General features: G+C 45.9%; 1 protein-coding gene across 9 annotated transcripts; it reads right to left on the reverse strand.

Annotated features, from left to right (window-relative positions):
• Positions 1–1,141: 1,141 nt before the first annotated feature.
• Positions 1,142–14,039, reverse strand: LOC127311793 (4-hydroxybenzoate polyprenyltransferase, mitochondrial). Of its 9 annotated transcripts, none has more exons than XR_011749796.1 (8): positions 13,722–14,039; positions 13,071–13,191; positions 12,039–12,186; positions 8,593–8,728; positions 8,078–8,199; positions 4,883–5,055; positions 2,180–2,465; positions 1,142–2,085 (listed from the first exon to the last, which is right to left on the reverse strand). XR_011749796.1 is itself a non-coding variant. In XM_051342247.2 (5 exons), the coding sequence occupies exons 1-4, from the start codon at positions 9,175–9,177 to the stop codon at positions 5,034–5,036; spliced, it is 336 nt and encodes a 111-aa protein (XP_051198207.1). In that variant the 5' UTR covers positions 9,178–9,635; the 3' UTR covers positions 1,142–2,085; positions 4,883–5,033. The 9 variants fall into 9 exon arrangements, 1 of the variants encoding a protein (XP_051198207.1); XR_007857894.2 differs by lacking the exon at positions 2,180–2,465 and adding an exon at positions 8,333–8,506; XR_007857886.2 differs by lacking the exon at positions 2,180–2,465 and having other exon boundaries at positions 1,142–1,251; positions 1,344–2,085; positions 13,722–14,038.
• Between the last annotated feature and the right edge of the window lie 12,631 nt (positions 14,040–26,670).

Below are 26,670 nucleotides of genomic sequence, written 5' to 3' on the forward strand. Positions count from 1 at the left end.
GCCCATGATCTAAAAGGACTTGTGGAAGATTTTGTCTGTTTGTTTGTTTGTTTCCTATCTTGTGACATGTGGTGCTTCACATGCTTGACAAGTGTATAAACAATGCACATGTAAATACTCTTGTGCAGCAGCTGGATTTACACTCACTTTAGAAGTACATACACTTACGCTACACTTGGAAGTATAATAAAAGAACGTAAGAAAAAAAAAGTCTCACGGGGACACTCTGCTTGCAAAATGTGTCAACACAGGAGCATCTCGCACTAATAAGTTCAAGAAATACGCCGGGTAGTGCAGGTAGTGCTTCCACTTTGCCTCCGTACCTGGCTTGGTGGTAGGCGGTGTCAGACGACGCTAGAAGGAGATGCGCGCCGTCTCCGGTGGCCTGAAGACGAAGCCGAGCGGCAGGGGGGAGGGGAGGGGGCTGCCTCAACCTTAGGGGGGAGTTAGTCCTCGACGCGGAACCAATGTTAGCGTAGTATGGTGTCAGTTGTCGGTGGAGCGTCGTATGGTGGAGGCAGGCAACACGGATTTTCCGCCTCGTAAAGGAGCCACGAGTGTGATGTCCTCCTCCCAATTGGGGTTCTCCTGATCCAACAACGGGAGGGCAGCTCGACAGTGGCGAATGTACGGACCCTGTACAATGTATTCCTTAATCCCTTCAAGGGAAGGGAAAGAGGCACCAAAGGCCCTAATGACCTCCGCGATGTGGATCGTCTCTGCGGTCACTGCTATGCTGAGCGTAGGGCTAATGTGCTTCACCAAATGTGACTGGAGGAAGGTCTTCCTATTGCAGCAAAACTAGTAGCACGTCATGCACAAGCAATTGGGGAATAATCTGCAGTTGCCAGTTGATGGTTAAACTATCAAGCACAATATTAAAGTCTCTTGAATCTTTTCATGGTGTAAAAATCAATGTCTGGTCTAGACATACGTTGGCATCATCATCATCCCCTGTTCACTGCATTGGGCCGAATGTGTTGATGTTGAATCCTACGGATTCTCCGAGTTGACATATCTTCATCTAAACTTTCTTGTTCACTGTCACACGATATTGCGCATGATTGAAAATATAATCATATTGCTAATTTATTGATTTCGATGGATTTGCCAAACTCAGCTGACCAAACACTCCACATGCTGTAGTGAACTTGTTCTCTCATACCATATATTCATGAAAACATATCAGATATATGTTTTGAATAGTAATATCTGGATAACATGAAACTTGTTCTCTCATAGTATGTATTTCTGCAAACATTAACCCAAAATTAGAGATCCAAACTAGTACCATTTGAAATCCAAAGTAGTAGTATTTGAAATGCTAAGAAGTTTATCTCCACCAAAAATTGTATGGGCATCATAATGTAGACTTGTTCCTATGATCCTCAGCAAGGCTATTTTCATCCTCATAGTCATCTACAAAATCACCATATTGACATTTTATAATGCTCTAGACATCAATACACATCATCATACAAATAAGAAGCATTGTCACCAGAATAGTTTAAACTTGTTATCCAAAAGTACCTTTGAGAACTTATCAGGTGGAAAACAGGTTACACAAACTTTTGTTGTGTGGAAACCACATCTAGTTTTATTTTTCAAAAACCAAAATAAAAAATGCGTTAGGAAGACATTCCATAATCACGTGAAACTGATAGTTCAAACTCACATTCATGGATACAGAAAAAAATTACGCATGATTAGTGATGTTGTATTGTTTATCGCCATTTATTGTTCCTCCCAAAATATCATATATTTCTCAGAATTTTATGAACTTTTAAATATAGTTGTTACTTGATTGTCACCAATTTTAAGGTGCACCACTGCTTTATTGGTACATTCATCTACTGCTTTATTACCCAGCGGCTCTGAGCTATAGGTGCGAAAAATGAATGGGAAGACCGACAATCTACCACATTCCCATGTATTCAGCGTTAGGCTGACTCGTGAATTTTGGTTCTAGAGGACTGCCGCTGCTGGTAACCACATAAGTGCACTACAACAATGCTTTCCTTGTTTGCTTGCTTATCATCAGTACCAGGATGTTTAACAACGCCAAGAAAATGCCCAAGAGATAACCTGCTACAGCAGCAAAACTTATCATCAGGATATGACTTTACCATTAAGTACTGAAGAAACTCAGAAAAAGCATAAGTTATAAGAGAAACAGAACTTGCAGGCGTTCATCCTGCAGCACACTGCATATAGCAGGGTTAACACAATCTGTTTATATCCTTCCCGTGCTGCTATCATACTACAAAAACCGTGCTGAAAAGTCAGTTTTGCTATAAAGTGCAGAAGTTGGCCTCTTTGCCGGCAAGATATAAAAGTCTTAAATATTGTAACATCGGCAGTAAAGCCGATCTCGGCAACTTGCAGCATATTCAAGTTGTCAACATAAAGCATGCAAGTTTTGCATATGGACTAGCCAGAAGTAAGAGTTCTGACAATCACAAGATCTGATTAAAAAAAAGGATCCAGTAAGAAGTTTTAACATGAGAGCACTCTTTCCACCAACAAAATTCTCGCCATGCCCCATCTCCACCTCAAGAATCCCACAACCTCAAGGATCCAGTAAGAGAGCATTATAAAATGTCAATATGGTGAGCTTACAGATGACTATGACTATGAAAAGAGCTTCGGTGAGGATCATAGCAACAAGTGTAGATTAGCTGACATCATGCCCTACAATTTTTGGTGGAGATAAACTTCTTCTCAGCATTTCAAATGCTACTAATTTAGATCTGACCGCTAATGTTTAATTAACACAACTTGACTCTTGTTTTTTAGAAATGCCTACTATGAGTCAATTATCCAAATATTACTATTCGAAACATAATATTAGATACTGATATTATTAATGCGACTGACTATTGTTTTCAGAAATACATATTACGAAAAAACAAGTTCAAACTGGTAGCAACAAATTAGCCATCGATGAAGCAGATGATGAAGGCATCAGATCGCCCAGACATAAGGAGGAAAACAATACATTAGGTGAGTTGAGAGTACTACCATGATCTTTCTACAATATTAACATATTTTTAATCATGTGTCATGTCATGTCAACTCTAAAGGAAAATCTGGAGGTTACCCGATTAAGCAGCAATGCATTGGGCGATGATAGCAACAAATTAGCATTAATGAAGCAGATGATGAAGGCATCAGATCGCCCAGACACCGATTTCGACGCTGTCAAAAACTTCGGAATATTTAATATCATCCATGATCGTTTGGCCATCGACCGCGAATTATTCCCCGATCAACTGGTATGACAGACTATCAGCTCTACTGCACAAGGAATGCGTTCCTCCGTAGGTATCTAGTGAAGCACATAAGCCCAAGTGTAGCAGAGCTAATACTACGTCATGCGTAGGAGATCGGTGAGTGATTCGAGGTCGATCATCGGGGAATAAGCCCAAGCACCAGATGTGTATGGATGAACATCTTCCTATTGCAGTAGAGCTGATAGTACATCATGCGTAGGTGATCGGGTACTAATTCGCAGTAGATGGTGGAACCCTCAAAGATGATATGAAAGTTTGAAGTTTTTCACAACGTTGAAATCAATGTCTAGCCTAGAGATCTGAAACCATAAACATTTGCTTGTTCACTAGCTAATTTGTTACTATCATTGCCGAACGCGTTGCTGCTGAATCATGTAACCTCCGGATCCTCCTTAGAGTTGACATCTTCGTTTCAACTTTCCTGTTATGCGCTGCAGGGCACATGATTAAAATATTATAATATTATAGAAAGAGCGTGATGGTACTCTCAACTTAATTACCGTGTTGCTACCCACGCCAAACTCAGGTGACCAAAGACTCCACTAGTTGTACTGCCTTATTATCTCGTACTATTATCATATCAAATTCTATGTTTTGAATGGTAATATTTGGATAATTGGGAACTTGTTCTCTCGTAGTATGTATTTATGAAAACAATAGTCAGTGGCATTAATAAAAAAAATAGAAATCAGATCTAATTAGTTGCATTTGAAATGCTGAGAAAGAAATTTATCTCCACCAAAAACATAAGGGCATCATGACAATTAATCTAGACTTGTTGCTATGATATTTAGAGAAGCTCTTTTCATCGCCATAGTCATCTGCAATCACACCATATTGACATTTTATAATGCTCTCAACATCACTACATGTATATTCGTACAAATTAGAAGCATTGTCACCAGTATTGCTAAAAGCAATTGCATAATCATTGTACTATGCTTTCAGTTCGTCACAATTTTTAGTCAAGAGTCAAATTAGATGATTGTGCCGCCTAGTGAGCTCATGAGTGGCGACAAGGTTAAACTTGATTCTGCACTTGTCCATGCTCAAACTCTCAAGAGAGGAAGATGATATGTTGGTGTTGTCTTGATAAACGGACTTTTTGAGTTCCAAAACTTTCAAAGAAAGGCACTCGGAAAAGAGGTCGGCGTAACACCACATTTTGAGTTGTTGTAGGTGAGAGGAGGTGACATACACGTAATCGATCTCAAAGCAGAATAGCGTCTAGGTGCTCTGAATGTTCAATAACCTCGATAACACAAGTGCGGTGTTGGATGCAAGGGTGATCCATCTCGCTACAACGGAGAGTTATAGGTTGTGTGGTCATCATCCAACGTGTGTTCACATTCACTTAACTCAAAAAGCAAAAAAGCAAACCGGTAGAGGTTCTCCAAAGGTGGATCGCGTGTGTGCCTGCGGAAGACATGTAGATCACCACAGGGCGCGGTGGCCCATTGCGACGCCATTGGCACAAGAGCACGCAAGGAGGGTCTAGTGGACTAGTGATATATATACACATAATATACCAAGCCATCAAGCGTTCATATTGGAAGGCTTCAGAAAAATAGAGTGGATGATAGCCATACCTGATTCCGCTTGCGCACTGTTGCAATCTTTGGCGCAGATGCGGCTATGTTTATCTGGCTATTAATTTGACCAAAATAGAACTGAGGATTCTGAACTTTGCCTTGTCATAGAGCAAATACAACCTAATACATCACTTTTACAACCATACGCCTATCTGAGCTCTGCTTCCGACCTGTTACAGATGCAACCATTAAGTAGTTAGCACTGCTCCAAAACTTGAATTCAATTAAAACCACATATGAGTGAATTCAATGAAAACTGATGCATTGTTTGTAGATGCAAGAAAATCCGCACTTCAGCGACCGACGGAATTATGTAATTCAAATACTCTAGATGATATTACTAATATGGTCAAAACCAACCAGTTCTTACCCAGATATACTATCAGTAATGAGCTCTGCTAAGAAGACAGCAGTTAGATCTGGAAACTGAATAAGCTAAGATATTCTTTGGCCTGGCCTTCTCCATTGAGTAGTGGTAATCAAGCTAGTAGCAATCATACTTCCCAAGGTCTTCTTGGGTCTTTACTTTTAATATTACGTGGTTATGTTTGCGAGAACAGAATAAGGGTTGTTCTTTTTTCTAACAGACTAACGGTGGTTCCAGACACAAACTTTCTTAAAAGAAATTTTGAAATAAATAATGTTGCTTATTTTAATTAAAGTTGCCATAACCAACCAGTTCATCGACAATGTATGTATGTCTACGTTACAGTAATGTGAACCTAGCATCGGAAGTAATTTAAGTGATCACTCTGGAATTACAGTAGTACAACCTGGCATGTGTGTATTACATACCCAAAATGTGAACCTCTTCAACAGAGGATAAGAAAACACCAAGAAAAGAGAAGATCCCCCTAGAACACGGCTACATAGACAATATGACAAACTTAGAGGTGAGCATTACTGTTATGTGGCTGCTAGGGTTTGGGAGGGAGAGAGAGAGCTGCGAGGGCGTTAGAAGGCCGGCCGGGGGCCTTGCCCACGGCCGGTGGCAAGAGGGAAGGGATTTACTTCTTAATTCTTGCTTGATTAGATTGATACGTCTCCTCTCCTTATATAGAGAGGTTTACTTGACCCCTAAGAAAGCGACCCTTATCTCTAATTAACCCTAAGAAGTCGTTTGGAAGCCAGGTTTTCATTTCATTTGTAGCATTTTGAAATGAATACATGTATTCATTTCATTTACATTGTAATTCCAGAAATGGACACTTGTTTGGTTGCCACAGGAATTGTAAATGACGGTAGAATTCAATATTAAATTTGTTTGGTTGCCACAGGAATTGTGAATGACAGGTTTCAGCTCGAAATTGTGATTACACATGGCATCATTTTGCTGGATTTCTTAAATGAAATGATGGCCCAATTCTGTGGCAACCAAACAGCCCACCTATGGAATTTTAAAATGAATTCCAGGATTTCAGGCTCAAATGATGGATACCAAACGACCTCTAAGACTAATGGGCTATAGCGCCAGCCCAAGCCCATTACGTACTCTAACACTACACCCCACCTGGACACGCAGCTCGTCCTCGAGCTGCAACCTAAACAAACCATGACTCGACGCAACACAAACCTAACACCTAAAAACGAGCCTTTTACATCTCGGCTTGTTTTATTACTCTCAACCTGAAATGGACTGGGACGCTTTATTGTTGACCCCTGAACATAAAGTGGACACCATCCGCTCGTCGGACGTGCACCTATACAGCCACCTGGATCCCATGGAAACCAGCGGGACAAAAGGAGCCCGCGCGGCGGCCGGCGGCGGAATGCAGTGGTGCTACGCGGTGCGCTCCTATCGGTGACACCATGCCTTCTCCCCGTCGAATGACTGTCGATGGCGCAGGCTTTGAGGTCGCTGCCCGCGGGAAACACAGCATGTCCGCCGCCCGTGGGGGAAACCGTACGCCCAAGATCCCCGACGCAGCGGATGAGATCGAGGTCCGTTGCGCAATGAAGCGCAACTTGAAGGAGCTGTAGCTGCAGATCACGCATCTCCCGCACAGGCCGACGCACTAGGAGGCCGCGCGCAGCAGCTTGCAGCCTCACCGCCGCCGACACGTGGCGGATAGCGATCCAAGCCGGAAGCGGTGACGGCGACGGAGGGAAACAGACCTGGTGGAAGGGCATCCCGTGCGGTGTCGATGTAGAGCCCGGGGCCAAGGTCGCTCCCACACCGCCAAAAGGCTAGGACGGCGTCGGTGGCGGCAGCAGCCGCTGCTGCGGTGTTGGTGGCGACGGCAGCAGCTGTTGCCCACCGAACGACAGGGACAGCGTCGGTGAGGACAGCAGCTGCAGCGGTGGCGTTGGTGGCGGCGGCAGCAGCTGCTTTGTAAGCGTCGATGAGGAAGAAGGCGGCCGTCTTGGAGAAGAGGACCCCGGCGCCGAGGTATGGCCCGGCCGGAGATGATGGACAGCGGTGAGGCTGCAGCAGCCCGGACGTCGGGTGGCGGCGACGACAAAGAAGATGTCGGCTGCCACGGCAAGCCAGGCTGCTGCGGTGGCAAGCATCGGCTGCGGCTGTCAGCGATTGCGGCGGAGGCCGCCTGGTGCATCGGCTGCCACGGCAGCAGCGCCGCCGGCGGCGGCGACCCGTAGGGAACGGCCAGGAAGAGACGGATCTCCTGGACAGCAGTGGTGAGATCGCGGAGGGCTGCGGTGATCTCCGCCAGGGAGAGAACAGCGGGGACGTCGGACTGCGGCGGCGGCGGGTGGGAAGAACTCGGTGGAGGGCTGGACATGATCGAACCAGGGAAAGCTGATACCAAGTGTTATGGTGCTGCTAGAGTTTGGGAGGGAGAGAGAGGGCTGCGAGGGCGCGAGAAGGCCGGCCGGGCAAGAGGGAAGGGATTTCCTTCTTAATTCTTGCTTGATTAGATTGATACGTCTCCTCTCCTTATATAGAGAGGTTTACTTGACCCCTAAGAAAGCGACCCTTATCTCTAATTAACCCTAAAACTAATGGGATATAGCGCCAGCCCAAGCCCATTACGTACTCTAACAATTACTATAATGATAGAAGCAAAATGCATCTGACAAGCTGTCATTCCTTTTCAATTTGTGGAAATTAATCATTCAAAATGGATGAACAGACAAGCTAGGCTCGTAAGATTCTATATGAATTCAAATTATACAGTTTGTTTGATTGGCAAACTACATTTCAGTTACACAAGCAAAGAACATGCAATTCACCTAGAGTCGTTCAGCTGGAGAAGAATGCCCAATCCCAGCAGTAGCTGAGATCCAAGGAACACACTCGGTTGAGAAGGGGTTAGAGCACCTGATGCAAACGGCCTGCTTTTGGTGCGCTCAACCTACACGAGGAGCATGTCGGTGAATGTCATGCAATCACCAGAAAATACCCACCACCACTTCATTGCATGATCCGATTGAGTGGATTAATGCAGCAGTAGCAGCAGAACAAATCTAATAGTCCGACATACATACATCCAACTTGTCTGGAACCTTGTTTAGCATATTTCTCTCACCGTGATTTAACTATGTTGTTTGCTTTAGCTGCTACTGCACTATGGTCAAGACATTAGACACATAATTTTGGTAAATTCCTGGTTCAAGAGGTAATCATATAATACATCTAAGATTGAAGTTGAGCATCCACAGCTGCAAGAAAATGAAAGGCACTTCTCACTGACACAAATATTGTAGGGCGTTGCCTCCAGCCAGAGCAAACTAGGGAAAAAACTCACCTTGTTATCAATGTCAGGATCTAGAATATCATTCACTGTGCAACCAGCGCCCCTGCGGAGGACAGCTCCACATCTGGAGAGTGCCAGCATTTTCAAATCAGGGAGCTCCCTCAGCATCGCTGCAATTGTGCTTGACCTGAGAATAAAAGTTTAGAGAAGCTAAGCTATTCACCTCAGCAGGCAAAATGTGCTGTCAACTTGCTGTCAGACAACCATGCCAACATGTCTATAGCGATTTGTGGGGCTTTAACAAGAAGATTGCCGATTGCCACCCATGAAGCTAAACCGTAGCATGGTTTGAACATCAACCATTTAGATGATTTTATTACCGGTAAATTGGTACTTACTAATGAATTTGTAACAGGGTAACAAAAGTTTATCTAGTGCTAATAGACATGTGTTACATTCAGTGAGGCCATGTTCCTCTCTAGCCTCAAGTGGTCTGATCCTGCTGAGCAATTGACCCGATTTCTGTGCAACAATGGTGTTTGGACTTGAGAGATGGCAGAGTCAATAGCAGTGAGCATACCACATGCATGGCCAAGAGAAGACGGCGGGCGCCATCGCGGAGGAGAGTGCGGCCATCGTGGCGTTGGAGAAGACCGGCGCTGTCGCAGCGGAGAAGGTCGGAGATGACGGGCGCCGAGGCGTCGGAGACGACAGGCATTGGTGCCCCTTGAGACATTGGATCTTTTTAGAACGAGTCTGATACCATGTAAGTTTAGATATGGCTGTTTGTGTGTGACCTAGCACACTGCAATTGCATTGATATGATCATAACCTCGTTCTAGTTCAGATGTGTGCGTCTGTGGGTTCTCTCTCTCCTTGTACACTCTCTATAAATACCTTGTACGAGGTTATGATCATATCAATGCAATTGCAGTGTCCTAGGTCACACACAAACAGCCGTATCTAAACTTACATGGTATCAGACTCGTTCTAAAAAGATCCGATGTCTCAAGGCGCACCACGATGCCTCGGCGCTCGTCGTCTCCGCTTGGACGGAGCCGACCTTCTCCGCTGCCACAGCGCCGGTCTTCTCCGACGCCACGACGGCCGCACTCTCCTCCGCGATGGCGCCCGCCGTCTTCTCCACGGCTGCACCAAGCATCCCTGCCCCGCCCCTCGTCCACTGGCCGGCCCCTCAGGTTTCTCACTTTCCTCCATTCGCTGCTCCTCAAATCACTGCATCCTACATTATGTGTAGCATCCAGATCACCAACATCATCCGGCGCCCCCTTGAGCTCTCTACGCGGAACCTGATGGATCTCACCATCGAGGAGCACTGCATTCTTCATCACCTAGGATGACCCGCCCGCCATCCCCGACCCTAAGTGGAGCACCGTCAACCTAACTATGAAAAGAGCTTGGGTGAGGATCATAGCAACAAGTGTAGATTAGCTGACATCATGCCTTACAGTTTTTGGTGGAGATAAACTTCTTCTCAGCATTTCAAATGCTACTAATTTAGATCTGATTGCTAATGTTTAATTAACGCAACTGACTATTGTTTTTAGAAATGCATACTATGAGTCAATTATCCAAATATTGCTATTCGAAACATAATATTAGATACTGATATTATTAATGCGACTGACTATTGTTTTCAGAAATACAGAAATACATATTACGAAAGAACAAGTTCACTACAATTGGTAGAGCGTTTGGTCACATGAGTTTGGACATAAGGAGGAAATCAATACATTAGGTGAGTTGAGAGTACTACCATGTTTTTTCTACAATATTAACATATTTTTAATCATGTGTCATGTTATGTCAACTCTAAGGAAAATCCGGAGGTTACCCGATTAAGCAGCAATGCATTGGGCGATGATAGCAACAAGTTAGCCATTGATCAAGCAGATGATGAAGACATCAAATCGCCCAGACACCGATTTCGACGCTGTCAAAAACTTTGGAATATTTAATATCATCCATGATGGTTTGGCCATCGACCGCGAATTATTCCCCGATCAACTAGTATGACACACTACTGCACAAGGAATGCGTTCCTCCATAGGTCGCGGTTGATCATCGGGGAATAAGCCCAAGCACCGGATGCGTATGGAGGAACATCTTCCTACTGCAGTAGAGCTGATATAGTACGTCACGCGTAGGCGGATCGGGTACTAATTCGCAGTCGATGGCGGAACCCTCAAAGACGATATTAAAATTTGAAGTTTTTCACAACGTTGAAATCAATGTCTAGACTAGAGATCTGAAACCATCAACATTTGCTTGTTCACTAGCTAGTGCATTGATGCTGAATCAGGTAACCTCCGGAACCTCCTTAGAGTTGACATCTTCATCTGAACTTTCCTGTTATGCGTTGCAGGGCGCATGATTAAAAATATGATAATATTATAGAAAGAGCGTGATGGTACTCTAAACTTAATTACTATATTGCTACCCACGCCAAACTCAGGTGGCCAAAGGCTCCACGAGTTGTATTGACTTATTCTCTCGTAGTATTATTTCTAAAAACAATGGTAGTTGTGTTAATTATATCATATCAAATTCTATGTTTTGAATGGTAATATTTGGATAATTGGGAACTTGTTCTCTCGTAGTATGTATTTATGAAAACAATAGCCAGTGGCATTAATAAAAAAAATAGAAATCAGATCCAATTAGTTGCGTTTGAAATGCTAAGAAAGAAATTCATCTCCACCAAAAACATAAGGGCATCATGACAGTTAATCTAGACTTGTTGCTATGATATTTAGAGAAGCTCTTTTCATTGCCATAGTAATCTGCAATCTCACCATATTGACATTTTATAATGCTCTCAACATCACTACAGGTATATTCGTACAAATTAGAAGCATTGTCACCAGAATTGCTAAAAGCGATTGCATAATCATCGTACTATGCATTCAGTTCGTCACAATTTTTAGTGAAGAGTCAACTTAGATGATTGTGCCGCCTAGTGAGCTCATGAGTGGCGACAAGGTTAAACTTGATTCTGCACTTGTCCATGCTCAAACTCTCCAGAGAGGAAGATGATATGTTGAAACTTTTAAAGAAGGGCACTCGGAAAAGAGGTCAGCGTAATACCACATCTTGAGTTGTTATAGGTGAGAGGAGATGACATACACGTAATCGATCTCAAAGCAGAATATCGTCTAGGTCCTCTGGATGTTCAATAACCTTGATAACCCAAGTGCGGTGTTGGATGCAAGGGTGATCCATCTCGCTACAACGGAGAGTTATAGGTTGTGTGGTCATCATCCAACACGTGTTCACATTCACTTTCTCAAAAAGCAAAAAAGCAAACCAGTAGAGTTTCTCCAAAGGTGGATCATGCGTGTCGCTGCGGAAGACATGTAGATCACCACAGGGCGTGGTGCAAGGAGGGTCTAGTGATATATATACACATATTATACCAAGCCATCTAGCATTCATATTGGGAGGCTTCAAAAAAATAGAGTGGATGATAGCCATACCTGATTGGCGCAGATGCGGCTATGTTTATCTGGCTATTAATTTGACCAAAATAGAACTGAGGATTCTGAACTTTGCCTTTTCATAGAGCAAATACATCCTAATACATCACTTTTACAACCATACGCCTATTTGAGCTCTGCTTCCGACCTGTTACAGATGCAACCATTAAGTAGTTAGCACTGCTCCAAAACTTGAATTTAATGAAAACCACAGATGAGTGAATTCAATGAAAACTGATGCATTGTTTGTAGATGCAAGAAAATCCGCACTTCAGCGACCGACGGAATTATGTAATTCAAATACTCTAGATGATATTACTAATATGATCAAAACCAACCAGTTCTTGCCCAGATACACCATCAGTAATGAGCTCTGCTAAGACAGCGGTTAGATCTGGAAACTGAATAAGCTAAGCTATTCTTTGGCCTGGCCTTCTCCATTGAGTAGTGGTAATCAACTAGTAGCAATCATACTTCCCAAGCTCTGCTTGGGTCTTTACTTTTAATATTACGTGGTTATGTTTGCGAGAACAGAATAAGGGTTGTTCTTTTTTCTAACAGAATAACGGTGGTTCCAGACACAAACTTTCTTAAAAGAAATTTTGAAATAAATAATGTCGCTTATTTTAAATAAAGTTGCCATAACCGACCAGTTCATCGACAATGTATGCATTTCTACGTTACAGTAATGTGAACCTAGCATCGGAAGTAATTTAAGTGATCACTCTGTAAGATTACAGTAGTACATCCTAGCATGTGTGTATTCCATACCCAAAATGTGAACCTCTTCAACAGAGGATAAGAAAACACCAAGAAAAGAGAAGATCCCCCTAGAACACGGCTACATAGACAATATGACAAACTTAATGCATCTGACAAGCTGTCATTCCTTTTCAGTTTGTGGAAATTAATCATTCAGAATGGATGGGCTCATAAGATTCTATATGAATTCCATAAAATGTAAATTATTATATAGTTTGTTTGATTGGCAAACTACATTTCAGTTACACAAGCAAAGACCATGCAATTAACCTAAAGTCGTTCAGCTCGAGAAGAATGCCCAATCCCAGCAGTAGCTGAGATCCAAGGAACACACTCGGTTGAGAAGGGTTAGAGCACCTGATGCAAACGGCCTGCTTTTGGTGCGCTCAACCTACACGAGGAGCATGTCGGTTAATGTCATGCAATCACCAGAAAATACCCACCACCACTTCATTGCATGATCCGATTGAGTGGATTAATGCAGCAGTAGCAGCAGAACAGATCTAATAGTCCGACATACATCCATCCAACTTGTCTGGAACCTTGCTTAGCATATTTCTCTCACCATGGTTTAACTATGTTGTTTGCTTTAGCTGCTACTGCACTATGGTCAAGACATTAGCTGCTACTGCACTATGGCCAACCATTTAGATGATTTTCTTCTCAGTAAATTGGTACTTACTGATGTGTAACAGGGTACCAAAAGTTTATCTGGTGCTAATAGACATGTGTTACATTCTTCCTAAACCCCGCAATCGATCATTAGCTAACTTTAAACAATGGTTGCACCTGCAACTGTGGGCTCGTGTCCCTCTCTAGTCTCGAGTGGTCTGATCCTGCTGAGCAATTGACCCGATTTCTGTGCAATAATGGTGTTCAGACCTGAGAGATGGCAGTGTCAGTAGCAGTGAGCATACATACCACATGCGTACGGGCGCGCCGCCTCCGGGAGCCACCTCTCCACCCACGACGCGGCCGCCGCCGCTGAGATGGTGTCCTCCTTGTCATTGCCCTCGTGTTGAGGACCGGGAGGAAGTCGAGAGCGGGTGCAAGAAGGTGTTGGACAGCGGGATCCTACCGGCGAAGTAGGATGACGCCGCCGTGGAGGCGGAGGAGGGCGAGTGCGGGCATGACCGGGTGATCAGGTGGCGGCGGGCGGCGGGCGGCGGGGTTGGGGATGGGATCGGAAGACAGGAGATGGCAGGGAGTGGCGGCGGCGGAGGGAACCATAAATCATGGATGGAAACTGGAGCTGGAGTCAATGGGCGTGTGACTTCGGGCTTCGGGCTTTGGGCTTTGGGCTTTGGTGATGCCTCTCTCATTCTTCGGGCTAGTTAGAGGCCCATATACTACTGGACTGATCCGGGCTCATAGCGCTGCATTGGGCAGATGGACTGTCGCCAATTGCCAACATGTATTTCATAAAATTCACTTGCCAACTTTTTAAAAAAAATCACACTATATTAAGCAACCAAGCCACCTCATTAAAAATCTTCCAGCCCCCTTAGGTACCCTGGTAAAGAAAAGAGTGCATCAAAAACTTGCTGCCCGAGTTCAATAGAATGTTACATCTTTCATTACAGCTGGTAAAATAAAACTAGGAGGATCATCGTCCCAGATAAAAGTAGTGCTAGAATTAACGAGTATCTCGCCAAAGTATGCGCCACACCATTTGCTTCTCTTGGACAATGTTGCACGACTATATTACCAATTCTTTGCGCCATCAGGTAGCAGTCAGATAGGATGGCAGAATAAGGGCTCCAAACCTTCCTCTCTCCATTAAAAGCTTGCACTAATTCTAGGCAATCTGATTCAATTATAACCGGAGCACACATCCCAGATCCTCAACCAGCTGTAACCCTCTGAAAATAGCACTTTCCTCAGTCGTCGTAGCATTTATAAAATTATCTCCAATCCAACTTTTACCAGCAACAGCTATTCCTTTGTGATCTCTAAGTATTGCAGCAACTGAACCTGTACCATTAGGAAAAAAACATGCATCAACATTAAGTTTGTAGCAACTTGGTACAGGTTTTTCCCAGCCCACAACTCGTGGCTCCGATCTCGATTCAGCTCCACCATAATTCAAGGCCAAACCAAAGATAGCGAAAACTGTTCTTGATGGCGAAACAACATGTTCGCCCTTGCAGTACTGTCTGCTTTGCCACCAAATATACCATGCTGCCACGGCCACTGTCTCCTTCAAGCCCAATGATCCTAGGACTGGAGGTTTGCGGAAATCATTTCGAAGAATTTCTTCTAATATAGCAGATCCAGATCTATCCACCACACTTGCCTCCTGTATTATCTCCTTTAGTCCAAGGGCTTCCCATACATCTCTCGCACGATTACACGTAAAAATAAGGTGCTTCTGTCTTCTGCACCCTGCGCACAAACTGGGCACTGCCCCGATACAGGAATATGCCTATTTGCAAGTACATACATACCGGGTATAATACCATGAAGAGCCCTCCATATATAAATCTTAACTTTGCTTGGAACTTTTAGTTTCCACAAAGTTTCCCACACCGGGTTATGTGATGAGGAGCTCTCATTTGCAGCCCGATCCAATTTATGCCCATGCATATGATTCCATTGAACATAGTAAGCAGATCTCACAGAGAATTTATTTGAATTTGTCCTGTGCCAAGCAATGAAATCTTCATTCATATTCTCACTCAGCGGAATTCTCAAGATTCTCATAGCATCGATCGGATTAAAAAGTTCCTTCACCATATCTTCATCCCATTGTATTGTATCCAGATTGATAAGTTTACTCACATACCTCAGCAAAATTTGTCCTTTTGGAGTTTGGATCCTTCTATCCGGGCTGCTTGGGATCCATGGGTCATCCCATATATTGATCAACTCTCCATTGCCAACTCTCCATATGAATCCACGCTTAAAGACATGTAACCCTGCAATAATACTTTGCCAAGTAAAGGATGAGCCTTTTTTAGGGCCAGACTTTAAAATATTGCTGTCAGGATAGTATTTAGCTCAAAAAATTTGGGCACATAACGATTCTGGATTTGATATTAAACGCCAGCTTTGCTTTGCCAACATAGCAAGATTGAAAGCATGCAGATCTCTGAACCCCATTCCTCCAAGTTTCTTAGGGATACGCATTTTCCACCAAGCCATCCAATGCATACGATTATGTTCCTCCGTATCTCCCCACCAGAAACTTGACATTGCATTAGTCATTTCCTTCAGCAACTTCTTATAGGAATATTAAAGACGGACATAGCATAAACTGATATAGACTGAATAACAGCCTTCAGAAGAATTTCCTTGCCACCCAATGAGAGAAACTTCTCCTTCCATCCTTCTAATCTTTTGATAATCCTTTCAAGCAAGTACATAAAGCTATCACTTCGGTCCACCCCTACCATTGCAGGTAGTCCGAGATATTTATCAGACAAAGCTTCTGTCATGATGTTTAGTTCTGAACATAATTCTGCCCTGACATCTGTGTCAACATTTGGACTGAAATACATACTACACTTGGCCTCACTAACCAACTGTCCCGAGCTTGCACAGTATTGATCAAGTACATGTCTCAATGAGGTTGCATTAGTCATATCTGCCTTCATAGGGATAAGGGAATCATCATCAAAGAGTAAATGAGAGACTGATGGCGCATTTCTGCTACCACGAACCTCCTCTCTATGAGCCAGTAAACTTGAAAGACCCTCTGCACAAATCAGAAATAAATAAGGAGAAAGTGGATCTCCCTGTCTAAGTCCTCTACTCGGAATAAAAGAATCTGTTTCTTGATTGTTAAATCTGATTTTATACTTCACAGAACGAACGCACATCATCAAAAGATCAATAAAACCTTGCTGAAAACCAAGCCTTCTCAGCATACTTTCTAAGAAATTCCATTCAACACAGTAATAAGCTTAGTGCATATCCAGTTGCACCGCACAATAGCCCCATTTTCCTTTCTTTTTATTCTTGATCTTATGCAGGCATTCATATGCAATCAGAACATTGTCAGTGATCAACCTCCCAGGCACAAACGCACTTTGTACCAGAGATATAACATCATCAAGAATATGTTTCAAACGGAAAGCAATCATCTTAGATATTACCTTGTACAAGACATTGCAGAGGCTTATAGGCCTATATTGGGTAACCAATTCTGGATTTTCAACCTTGGGAATCAACACTATAACCGTATCATTCCAACCATCTGGAATAGATTTATTGTTAATTGCCGCCAATACTTCAGAAGTTACAATGTCTCCCAGTATATGCCAACATTTTTTGAAAAAAATTGCATGAAGACCATCAGATCCAGGTGCTTTCATATCTGATACGTCCATTTTGCATCACTATTTTATATCATAATTTACTGTTATTCATTGATATATTTCATATTTAGAGATGATACTTATGTTATTTCACCTATTTTGCATGTTTCATGATTATTGGAGAATTACTCACCGGAGTCAGGATTCTGCTGGAAAAAGCACCGTCAGGATACAATATTTCTGAAGATCAACAATTGACGAAAAATATACCGAAGCTCCTATTTTTCCAGATGACGGAGCCAGCCAAAAGGGGAGGCCGAGGAGGGCCGCCATGGGCCCTCCCCATAGGCCGGCGCGGCCACCAGGGCTGGCGCGCCGCCATGTGGGGAGGGGGCCATGACCCCCTCGGCCATCGCCCTTTCGCGTACTTCATCTCCCGAAAACCCTAAGGTGCGACAGATCGTCGAGGAGAGTCATAGCCGCCTCCACGGGACGGAAAACACCAGAGAGAAAAGAGCTCTCCGGCAGGCTGAAATCTGCCGGGGAAATTCCCTCCCGGAGGGGGAAATCGTCGCCATCATCACCGTCATCGAGCTGGATGATACGTCTCCGACGTATCGATAATTTCTTATGTTCCATGCCACATTATTGATGATACCTACATGTTTTATGCATACTTTATGTCATATTTATGCATTTTCCGGCACTAACCTATTAACGAGATGCCGAAGAGCCAGTTGTTGTTTTCTGCTGTTTTTGGTTTCAGAAATCCTAGTAAGGAAATATTCTCGGAATTGGACGAAATCAACGCCCAGGGGCCTATTTTCAGACGAAGCTTCCAGAAGACCGAAGGGAAGACGAAGTGGGGCCACGAGGTGGCCAGATGCTAGGGCGGCGCGGCCTGGCCCTTGGCCGCGCCGACCTAGTGTGTGGGCCCCTCGTGTGGCCCCCTGACCTGCCCTTCCGCCTACTTAAGCCTTCGTCGATAATAGCCCCAGTACCGAGAGCCACGATACGGAAAACCTTCCAGAGACGCCGCCGCCGCCAATCCCATCTCGGGGGATTCAGGAGATCGCCTCCGGCACCCTGCCGGAGAGGGGAATCATCTCCCGGAGGACTCTACACCGCCATGGTCGCCTCCGGATTGATGAGTGAGTAGTTCACCCCTGGACTATGGGTCCATAGCAGTATCTAGATGGTCGTCTTCTCCTTATGTGCTTCATTGTCGGGTCTTGTGAGCTGCTTAACATGATCAAGATCATCTATCTGTAATGCTATATGTTGTGTTTGTTGGGATCCGATGGATAGAGAATACTATGTTATGTTGATTATCAATATATTATCTATGTGTTGTTTATGATCTTGCATGCTCTCCGTTATTAGTAGAGGCTCTGGCCAAGTTTTTACTCTTAACTCCAAGAGGGAGTATTTATGCTCGATAGTGGGTTCATGCCTCCATTAAATCTGGGACAGTGACAGAAAGTTCTAAGGTTGTTGTTGGGGGGATGACCCCCGGTATGCCAAAGGCATGCCAAACCGGATGGTTTCAGCCATCAGGATACCGGTTAAATGTTCATACCGGAGCGTAAGATAGGCGTTTAGCTGAGCAGGGCTAAGCCGGTATCCTCAGAGGAGGGATACCGGAACCGGATAGAAAAGATACCGGGCCACCGGAAAGAAGAGCATGTCGGCAAGACTGGTCAAAGATCCTCTCCAGAGCTAGAAGACAAAGATGAGCTAAGCAAAGTAGCTTTAAACGAAGGGCTGACGATAAAGAAGAAGATGACGGAGAAAGAAGCCGGAGGACGTCAGTCTCCCTGATTAAAGAGGACCCCGGCGTCATCTATGATTAAAGTAGCTTTGTAAAGTAGCTTTTTAAAGTAGTTTGTCCAGTCAAAGATGCCATTAGGGTTTCTTGCACTGTAAGCCACCCTCTCCCCTATATAAGGAGAGGGGGCAGCCCTCCTTACGGGCACGCACGGAAGTAGCAAGGCACGAAGCACAAATCTGTAACCTGTGAGAATCAATGAAGAATGTGATCTAGAAGTGAGTTCTTCCTTGTGTCTTTCTTCTTCAACCTCTGGCCTTGGCCAAGTTCTTGAGGAAACCATCCGGAAGTTCGTCCCATCAGATCACAAACCCTCCCCCGAATCCTCTAGCGTCCATTCGGCCCCAATCTAAGCCATCCTATGGCATCTGTCTGTTCACCACGACGACAGTTGGCGCCCACCGTGGGGCATGAAGTGGCGCTTGAAGGAGTTCACATTCGGGCGGGCATCCTCGAGGTCGCCGGCGAGCGCACAGTGTCCGCGCTCGTGCAGCGCATCTACGCCATGGACTTCATCAACGACAACGCGGGCTGCTTCGCCAACGGCGGCGTCTTCCCCAAGAATGGCCGCATCATCGAGTTTGGCAGCCACCGCGTCTACTTCGGCACCGTCCCCGTGCGCCAGCACCTCTCGCCGGTGCTGGTGGCACCGGACCCGCCAAGATGGCTCTGTGCTGGCCGCGCCGCCGGCAGCGTCGAGGTAATGATGACCGGCGTGGTTGATGCAGGAAAAGAAGCTGTGGGTGAAGGTGCTGGTCGTGCGGCTTCGACCCGCGCGGCCAAGCCACCGCTGGAGCGCGACGCAGGCGCAGCGGGAGCGTCATCCGCACCACCGGAGACACCGCTCCAAGCGGCGATGAACGTCCTCGCCACCCCCATCGCGCAGAACATCGACCCGGCAGCGGCTCAGGCGGAGCTGGAGGCGCAGCGCCAAAAGGTGCTCGAGAGCGGCAAGGACATCATCCGGGCGCAGCGCGAGCTAAACCTAACCCTACGTGAGTATAACGCTGCCCATGGCTTTGCTTCTGTTAGCGCGCATGCTGCTAGGATACCGGAGAACCGGCTAAAAGCTCGCAACCTAGATCAGGATTTGCGCAAAGAGATTCATGCCGGCAAAAGTACCTTTGCATCTGTTAGCATCATGGAAAAACCTAAGTACAGTAGCCCGGATAAAACTATAAAAGCTGCTAAAGCTGCAGTAGAGTTGTGCGAGTCGCTTTCCGGAGATGCTTTGGCAAAACAGCAAGAGCGTGTTAGAGAGCTGCTGGAAACTATTGAGCAGCAGAATGCTGAGCAGCTGGCTAAGCTAAACAAGGCCGCGGCCTCAAAATCCGCGCGTTCAACAAAGAATGCCGGAAGCAAGTCCCATGGGCAGGCATCGTCCCCCCATCCGGACAGAAGAAGAGAGAAAGAGATGAACGCACAGCAGATGACTGTGTATGATCCGGTTCTTGCCGGAAAACAACAAGCCGGGCAACATGATGCCGGTAGAAAAAGCCAAGGGGCAGAACGAGGCTACGCCAGAGGAGGCTATGCCGGAAACAATCATGCCGGTAGATACGAAACCGGGCAAAATTATCGAGCTGCAAGGGTAGTGTATGATGAGGAGGAAATAGATCCCCCGAGGTACCGGCAGGCAAGGGCCGCGGTACCGGAATGTTATGATGAAGCTGATTCTGCAAGACCGGCAGCACCCCGGAACCCATTGGGAGAACGCCTGGGAGAGAGATACTTACCGGAACGGGATGCGAGGCACCGTCTGGATAGAGTGTACTTGTTAGAAATGATCGAGGAGGAAGGTCCCCTAGGCCCAAAGTGCTTTGGCCCAAGGATCATGAAAGAAAGACCACCAGTGCGCAACTTTATGTTGCCCCGTGACACAAAAACATACGATGGCACTACAAAGCCGGAAGACTGGCTCGCGTATTACGTGACCGCGGTATACGTCGCAGGCGGTGGAGGAACCGTAGCAGGAGGAGGAAATCGGCGTTGGGCCGTGAGGATCATACCATCGTTTTTGGTTGGACCGGCAAGAATCTGGCTAAACAACTTGCCGGCAGGAAGCATAAATGGCTGGCTGGATTTTGAGGAGGCTTTTGTGAGCAATTTCAGCAGCACCTATCAAAGGCCAAACAGGCCGCAGCAACTCGCTCTGTGCATACAGCGCGCGAACGAAACAGACCGGGATTATCTGGCCCGGTGGAACACTACAAGGAACTCCTGTGAAGGGGTAATCGAGGCACAGGCCATTGCTTGGTTTAGCAGTGGGTGCAGAAGAGGTTCGCCGTTGTGGCAAAAGCTGCAGCGGAACATGCCGACAACATTGGCAGAGATGATACGTGTGGCGGATAGCTATGCGTTGGGAGACCCAACGCAGCCGGCAGTGCAACCTGAGCCGGAACAGCTGCGCCACGAACAACACCGGGATAACCGGAATAACAAAAGAAGAGAAGATTTTCCGGATCGAAGGTACGGTCCGCAGCAAGTTGCTCTTTGTGCGGGAAAACTACGAGGCCGGCGGCGATCGAGGCAAAGAACCGGATCGCAGCCGTGGGCAGGTCCTAAGAAACAATGGGTGGAAAAGAAACCCTGGGTCCAGAAAAGAAACTGGCAAGAACCCGCAAAGTACACCATGGAAGCTGCCATGGACCAACCTTGCCGGTGGCACACACTGAATCCGGCACACCCGTCAAACCATCTGACGAAGGATTGTACCTGGACCAAGTACTTGATGCAAAAGGGAACAGTAAAAGATGCACAACCACCACAAGACATGCCGCGGCAACAACAGCTACCGCCACCACCGCCACTTACCGGGGCAAACGCCTTACCGGTGCAGCCAAACCGGCAGCAGTACCAGCAAGTTAACCGGGTGGAGCAAGATGATGATCAACCACCTCCACCGGCACCTTTAGGCCGGAATGTTTACGAGGGTCCGCATATGTGCTGTGTTGTCTTTGTCACTGAGCCAACAGACAGGCAAAGTGTACACCGCCGCTCCATGGAGGTCAATGCCGTGATGCCGGCAGTCCCCAAGTACATGCTGTGGTCAGATCAGGAAATTACCTGGTCATTTAAAGATCACCCCAAGATCATGCCGAATCCGGGTGGATACGCTCTTATTGTGGACCCAATCATGAAAGGGCCACAAACTCGAGTAAAGTTCAGCAAGGTGCTGATAGATAACGGCAGCAGCATAAACATCATGTACAAGCATACCATGCATACGCTGGGCATAACGGAAAACATGCTTCAGCCAACGCGTACAACGTTCCACGGAATCGTTCCGGGCTTGTCCTGTGCCCCGATAGGAAAAGTTCGGGTGGACGTAGCATTCGGAGGACGTGATAATTGCCGGGTTGAAAATGTTGAGTTTGAGGTGGTGGATCTAGACAGTCCTTACCATGCGTTGTTGGGAAGACCAGCATTGGCAGCTTTCATGGCTACCACTCATACGGCTTACCTCAAGATGAAGATGTCGGCACCTCGTGGACCCTTAACTGTGGTGGGGAACTATAAAGTCTCACTGGAAACCGCATCTGCCGGATCAAACTTAGCGGAATCGCTGGTGATCGCAGAGGAAAAGAAAAGGATGCAAACAGCGGTTGCACTAGCTCAGTCCTCACAGTTGAGCTTAGCGGCAATGAGTGGAAACTTGGGCTCACCGGCATTCAAGCCGACAAATGAAACAAAAGACATTGTGCTGGATCCGGCTTACCCAGAGCGCACCGTTCGCATCGGTGCCGGACTCGATCAAGCATAGGAAAGCGCGCTCGTCAGCTTCCTCCGTGAGAATCGGAATATCTTTGCCTGGTCAACTGATGATTTGGTAGGTGTTCCGAGGGAGCTGGCTGAGCACTCTTTAAACGTCCGGAAGGATGCCAAGCCGGTGCGACAACCCTTGCGCCGGTTTGCTGAAGATAGAAGGAAAATCATAGGAGAAGAGGTAACCAAACTGCTTGTTGCCGGATTCATTGTAGAGGTCACGCACACAGAGTGGCTGGCCAATCCGGTAATGGTCGAAAAGAAGAAAGATGAGAACCTGGAGGCTAAAGCTCCGAAGGTGTGGCGAATGTGCATCGACTACACCAACCTAAACAAGGCTTGCCCAAGAGACCCTTTCCCTCTACCACGGATCGATCAAGTGATTGATTCAACTGCTGGGTGTGAGTTGTTGTCCTTCCTGGATGCGTATTCCGGTTTCCACCAAATTCCCTTGAAAAAGGAAGATCAAATAAAAACTGCGTTCATTACCCCGCACGGGGCTTATTGCTATGTCACTATGCCTTTTGGTTTGCGCAACGCTGGTGCAACGTACCAGCGCTGTATGCAAAAATGCTTGTTTGATCAAATCGGAAAGAATGTGCAAGTCTATGTAGACGACATTGTGATAAAAACTAAGGTAAAGAACACCTTAATCGATGACATCCGGCAAACATTCGATAACCTAAGACGGTTCTGGATGAAACTTAATCCGGCAAAATGCACCTTCGGTGTCCCTGCCGGCAAGCTGCTCGGTTTCCTGGTATCAAGCCGGGGCATAGAAGTCAATCCGGTAAAAATCGGGGCAATAGAAAGAATGACTGTCCCTCGAGAGCTAAAAGATGTGCAAAAGTTTACCGGAAGCTTGGCATCGCTAAGCTGGTTCGTAAGCAGGTTGGGAGAAAAAGCTCTGCCACTCTATGCTCTGATGAAAAAATCCGACAAGTTCGTCTGGACCCCTCAGGCAGACGCAGCGTTTAAAGAACTAAAAGCAATGCTGGCCACAGCACCTATACTGGCTTCACCTCTAGAAAGAGAGCCTATGCTATTATACATAGCGGCAACAAACTAGGTTGTGAGCGTAGTGGTTGTGGTTGAAAGAGAAGAGGAAGGAAAAACCGTCCAGAGGCCGGTATACTACCTGAGCGAGGTGCTCTCCCTCTCAAAACAAAACTACCCTCATTTCCAAAAGATGACTTATGGCGTGTACATGGCCGCCACAAAACTCAAGCACTACTTTGAAGAGCACCCCATGAAAGTGGTGAGTGAAGCACCGATCTCCGACATCATGTGCAACAAGGACGCTAGTGGAAGGATTGCAAAGTGGGCAATCCAGATATCACCATACGTGCCGGTATATGAAAGAAGAGATGCCATAAAATCACAGGCTTTGGCTGACTTCCTCGTCGGTTGGGCGGAGATGCAATATAAACCGCCAGATCAGAGGATAGAATACTGGAAAATGCACTTTGATGGGTCCAAACTCAAAGAGGGCCTAGGTGCTGGTGTGGTGCTTACCTCGCCAAAAGGGGATCACCTCCGGTATGTTTTGCAAGTGCATTTCAGGGCATCGAATAATGTTGCTGAATATGAGGCCCTGATCCATGGATTAAAGGTCGCAAAAGAAATCGGTGCGCACCGGATCATTTGCTACGGAGATTCAGATCTTGTGGTACAGCAGTGTTCCGGAGATTGGGATGCGAGAGATGCCAACATGGCCTCGTACCGGTTTCACGTGCAAAAGATTGCCGGATTCTTCGAAGGGTGTGAGTTTCACCATGTGCCGCGCGCGGAAAATGAAGCCGCGGATGCTTTGTCCAAGCTGGGCTCATCCAGGCAAGAAATTCCTCCCGGAATAGCTTTGGCTCACTTAAGAGCGCCATCGATCAAACCAAGCCCAGAATCGGAATCAATTTTTGTACCGGAATCGCATGTAGTACCCATGGATATTGATGAAGGAAACCCGGGGACTGCACCGGTAAACCCGGGGACTGCTCCGGCAAGCTCGGGATCTTTGTACCCGTGCCGGAAGAAATGATGCTGGTAGATAGCATGGAGATAGATGCACCGGTGTTTTTGGTTCGAGAGACACCGTCGTGGGTTAAACCTATTAAGGAATTCCTGATCAACGGCACCTTGCCGGATGACGAAAATGAGTCAAGGAGAATACAAAGAAGGTCCAAAGCATATACATTCATCAATGGTGAGGTGTACAAGAGAAGCGTTACCGGTGTCCTTCAAAAATGTGTGGAACCGGAAGAAGGGAAAGAAATGCTTGAGGAGATTCACCAAGGAGAATGTGGCCATCATGCTTCATCAAGGGCGCTGGTAGCAAAAGTATTCCGGCATGGATTTTATTGGCCCACTGCTTTGGAAAACGCTGAGGATTTGGTAAGAAAATGCAACGGGTGCCAGAGGTACGCCAAGCAAAATCATACCCCAGCATCTGGTTTAAAAACAATACCATTAACATGGCCGTTTGCCGTTTGGTGCCTTGATATGGTTGGCCCATTCAAAACTGCAAGAAGCAGCATGACTCACATCTTGGTCATGGTGGATAAATTCACCAAATGGCTAGAAGTAAAACCTATCGCAAAGTGTGATGGGCATACAGCGGTAAAATTCTTAAAAGATGTCATCTTACGGTATGGATACCCGCACAGCATCATCACTGACAATGGAACCAACTTTGCTCAAGGTGAGTTCAAAAGGTTTTGTGAGGACAACAACATCCGGTTGGATTTGTGCTCAGTGGCACACCCACAAGGCAATGGCCAAGTGGAAAGAATGAATGCTTTGGTACTTTCCGGTATCAAACCTAGACTCATTGATGCAGTGGAAAAGTCACCGGGATGTTGGCTCGATGAGCTACCATCGGTGCTGTGGAGTATAAGAACGACTCCAAACCGGTCTCTGGGATACACTCCGTTCTTCATGGTTTATGGAGCGAAGCGATTATACCAACCGACATCATTCATGATTCACCAAGGGTACAGCTCTATACTGAGCAAGAGGTCAAAGAGGCCAGAGAGAATGATGTCGACTTGCTAGAAGAAGCAAGAGAGCTAGCTTTGGCAAGAACAGCCATTTACCAGCAAAACCTCAGACGTTATCATAGCCGGAAGGTTAACCCGAGAGTTTTCCGGGAAGGAGATCTCGTGCTACGCCTAGTGCAGCGCACTGAAGGCCGGCATAAGCTTTTGCCACCATGGGAAGGTCCCTTCATTGTAAGCAAGGTGCTTCACAATGATGCATACTACTTGATCGATGCACAGGAGTGGAAAAAAGGAAAGGCGGACAGGTCCGGAGAGGAGAGCAAGCGTCCATGGAACGTAGCCCTGTTGCGTCCTTTCTACTCTTGAAGTTGTGGTGTAAGAAGTTCCTTTTTGTACCTTAACTGCTATGAATAAAAGATGCCGGAACCTTGAATGAATCTCGGGGACTACCCCAATAAGGTTGCATGGAACTTGTTTATTTTTTCAGTTTACCGGTTGCTTATTGAACGTTTTTTCTTTCCGGTTTAGTAGTGTGCTAAACCCTACCGGAGTCTTCGACTCTGCTGCTGTCCGCAACCCGGCTTCATGGCAAGCAAGATAAACCGGTAGGGGATAAGCACATGAACTGCGGAGAGGGAGAGCAGGAAAGAACAATCCGGAAAATTTAACTAACCCCGGTTAAACCGGTTTTTTGCAAAATTTCGAAGTTATTTCTAAGTTCAAGAAAATGCTTGTTTGGTGAAAGAACCTTGTGCTCATACGCCAAAGAACGCCCAGAGAAGTCAGGCAGAGCCAAGGCAAAAGAACCAAGTATGCATCAAATTGGATGCGGAAACAATTTAGAAATCTTTGCGGTGCAAAATAAAAGCAAAACCAGAAGCAAATGTGCTAAGGCAAACTTAAAGATACTTAACTACCGGTATAAATTACCGGCATAAAATGTTGTGTGGCAACCAAAAGCGAACTTAAAGTTTTACATCATACACCCCGGCATACCGGGGTCAAATTTAACGGAGTCTATTGTA

Source organism: Lolium perenne, chromosome 7, assembly GCF_019359855.2.
Source record: "Lolium perenne isolate Kyuss_39 chromosome 7, Kyuss_2.0, whole genome shotgun sequence".
Classification (NCBI taxonomy): Eukaryota; Viridiplantae; Streptophyta; class Magnoliopsida; order Poales; family Poaceae; genus Lolium; species Lolium perenne.